The sequence below is a fragment of the Eutrigla gurnardus genome, assembly GCF_963514095.1.
Source record: "Eutrigla gurnardus genome assembly, chromosome: 1".
Lineage (NCBI taxonomy): Eukaryota > Metazoa > Chordata > Actinopteri > Perciformes > Triglidae > Eutrigla > Eutrigla gurnardus.
In genome coordinates, this window is record NC_139915.1 from 33,450,919 (window position 1) to 33,453,640 (window position 2,722).

A 2,722-nucleotide genomic window follows, 5' to 3' on the forward strand; every position below is an offset into this window, starting at 1 on the left:
ACATTACTTTATTATCATTGCTACAGTGATTATCAAAGTAGTTTTCAATCATTTGTCTGTCGATCGTTTCAGTTCAGGTCTACAAAAACGTTAAATATGTAAAGTAATGCTGTCAGATGATTGTAGTGAAGTTAAAAGTACAACATTTCCCTCTGAAATATGGTGGAGTTGAAGTATACAGTGTAAGTGTGAGAAGAAAATATTTGAGTACAATTTGTCAAATTTGTACTTAACTAAATGTACTTCAATTCCAACACTGTTTAGATGAATAAACACTTAATTTAACCAAACAACCAAAATACCAATACCACAAATTAAAGACCAGCAACCACACCAACGTGTAAGAAAGTATTTATTTGTATAATTTGCAAATTAAAACATGCATTTTCTTTGTAACGTGACGTTCTCCAGTATGTTGTCAGAGCTGGACTCCTCTCTGTCGGAACAGTTCCTCCAGCTTCTCCTCCAGAACCTCGTTGGTTCCTTTCAGGCCTTTAACCACCTCAGAGGCCCAAACGAAGTACTGCTGCACCCGCTCAGCTGTCCAGCCTGCACGCACACACACACACACACACACACACACACACACACACACACACACACACACACACACACACACACACACACACACACACACACACACACACACACACACACACACACACACACACAGTCTGAGTCTGTGAAGTAATAACTGGTTAATAACAGGTCAACACATCTATAACAGAACCCCTTTCTCAAATTAATACTTTTTATTTATTGTTACTTGGTACATTTCACTACGACTGCACGACCATTTAAAGGTGCATTGTGTGGTCGGAGGTGGCGCCATCTAGTGGCGAGGCTGTAGATTGCAACCAACTGAAGTTTCTCCCATGTGCAAAAAGCAGACTGTATATAGGAAGTGGTGGTCGTCATGGTGATGTCACTAGAAACATGGAATAGTGGTGGTTTAGTGGACTTTAACCCAGGAGACCAGAGTTCAAGTCCCAGGAAGCTATTCTTACACTTAGTCCACTTACTATTTTATGTTTTATTAGTTTATAAGTTTTCGGTCGCAGTCTGGTTAAATACACATAGCGTGCAGTAACGTATACATCCTTGGGAGGCTACGTGGGCGGGGCCTATGAAAACCGAGGTCATGTTTTATTCTTTTTATTCTATATATTTTATATTCTTCATGATAATGATTATATATAGAATGTATGGTACAGCGTCTGCCTTGTTTTAAAGTTAAAGACAATCAGGCAGCGTGAATGAGGTCAGTCTGAGAGCCTTGGCGGCGAGGGGGCGGAGCTAACCAGTAGGCGTGCAGCGGTTCAAGTCCCTCAGGTTGTACAGTTTATCAGCCAGTTTGACCAGTTTGGCTTGGCGGCTGCAGCGCGGCGCGCGCTCCACCTGCTGACGCTTCCTCTCCTGTTTGGGCAGCCGCTTGTCGTCCGTCACCTCCTGCACGATGCGAGCCACGACCGGGCCGAACTTCGCCTCCAGCTCCGCGGGAGACGTGTCCGTGTCCTCCACCGTGTCGTGAAGCAGCGCCGCCTGCAGGCAGGACGACGACATCACAGCGCTGATGAGTAAAAACGCAGGGAAAGCTGAGCAGCTTCACCGCCTCACACACACTCACCTGCAGAACCTCGATGTCTGAGATGCCACCTTCATGGCTGAGGATTCTCGCCACGCCTTTAAAACACACACAGAGACGTTTTCACACTTTCAGCTGCTGTCGTGAAGAAGAAGGTTGGTCATTAAGGTCATAAAGGTTGTATTAAACAAACTGCTGACGCCAAAAAGCTGCACCTTTTAAAGCGGTTTTAAAGTTTTTGGAGCCTCATCTTGGTCTGAGCTACATTTAAAATGTTAATTTTTAGACTATTATTTGCAATTTGCTGGTTTGTTTCAAGTCTGTCGTCCCTTATTAGAATTAGAGTTTTTAATGTTTTTTTAAAAATTATTTTTAAAGTCTGTTATTCATGTTTTTGGTGGTCGTGTGAAACTTTTACGTGAGCCATCTAGAATTAAAAATTAAAAAAGAAATCCCAAACCTCAGCCACATTACTCAGAGATACTATTCTGTAACCAGTGTAGCATTAAAGAATGGTGTTGTTGATTCCACCATGCTTTGATGCTACACCGGTTACAGAAACTGAGCCAAACAAAGTCGTCGATCATCTGGTGGATTCAATGATTGAATCTGTGCTTTATTAGAATGTAGCACAGAAATATTCTGTTAAAAAGTAAAAGTAGAAGTACAAAAGCTTCAAAGTATACTTAATATGACAAAAAGTAAAATAACTTATTGCCCCCAAATGGCCCATTTTAGAATCTTATCGTATTATTGCACAATATAATTTCCCCCGAAGGGATCAATAAAGCCTTAACTGGATCTACAAGTATATACAAGTTATTAGTTGATTACATTTAGTATTATTAATCTGAATCTGCAAAAAAAAGTAACTAAAGGTTGAAAACAAATGTAAGATTGTGGAGTAAAAAGTACACTAATGTACTGAAGTGGAAGTAAAGCATTGACAATTATTGGCAGAAATGTCACACTATGATGTTGCATTATAAATTGTATTAATTATTAATTATATCACAAATCCTGTGATATTTATCTGAGGGGCATCATAACCCACTTTGTATGATTAAGCGGTCCAATAACATCAGAATTATCTTTCTTTTGCGTAAATACTTTGATGTTTATTTCACCTGTTTAATT

At 40.2% G+C, this 2,722-nt stretch overlaps 1 protein-coding gene across 1 annotated transcript in view; it reads right to left on the reverse strand.

Moving 5' to 3' along the window:
- Window positions 1–335: 335 nt before the first annotated feature.
- Window positions 336–2,722, reverse strand: part of hddc3 (HD domain containing 3) — a 2,791-nt gene continuing 404 nt past the window's right edge. Inside the window, exons 2-4 of the mRNA XM_084011128.1 lie at window positions 1,628–1,683; window positions 1,302–1,542; window positions 336–549 (exon numbers count right to left, since the gene is read on the reverse strand). Coding sequence (XP_083867254.1) covers window positions 419–549; window positions 1,302–1,542; window positions 1,628–1,683 — 428 coding nt within the window. The 3' untranslated portion in view covers window positions 336–418. The remainder of the gene's footprint in view (window positions 550–1,301; window positions 1,543–1,627; window positions 1,684–2,722) is intronic.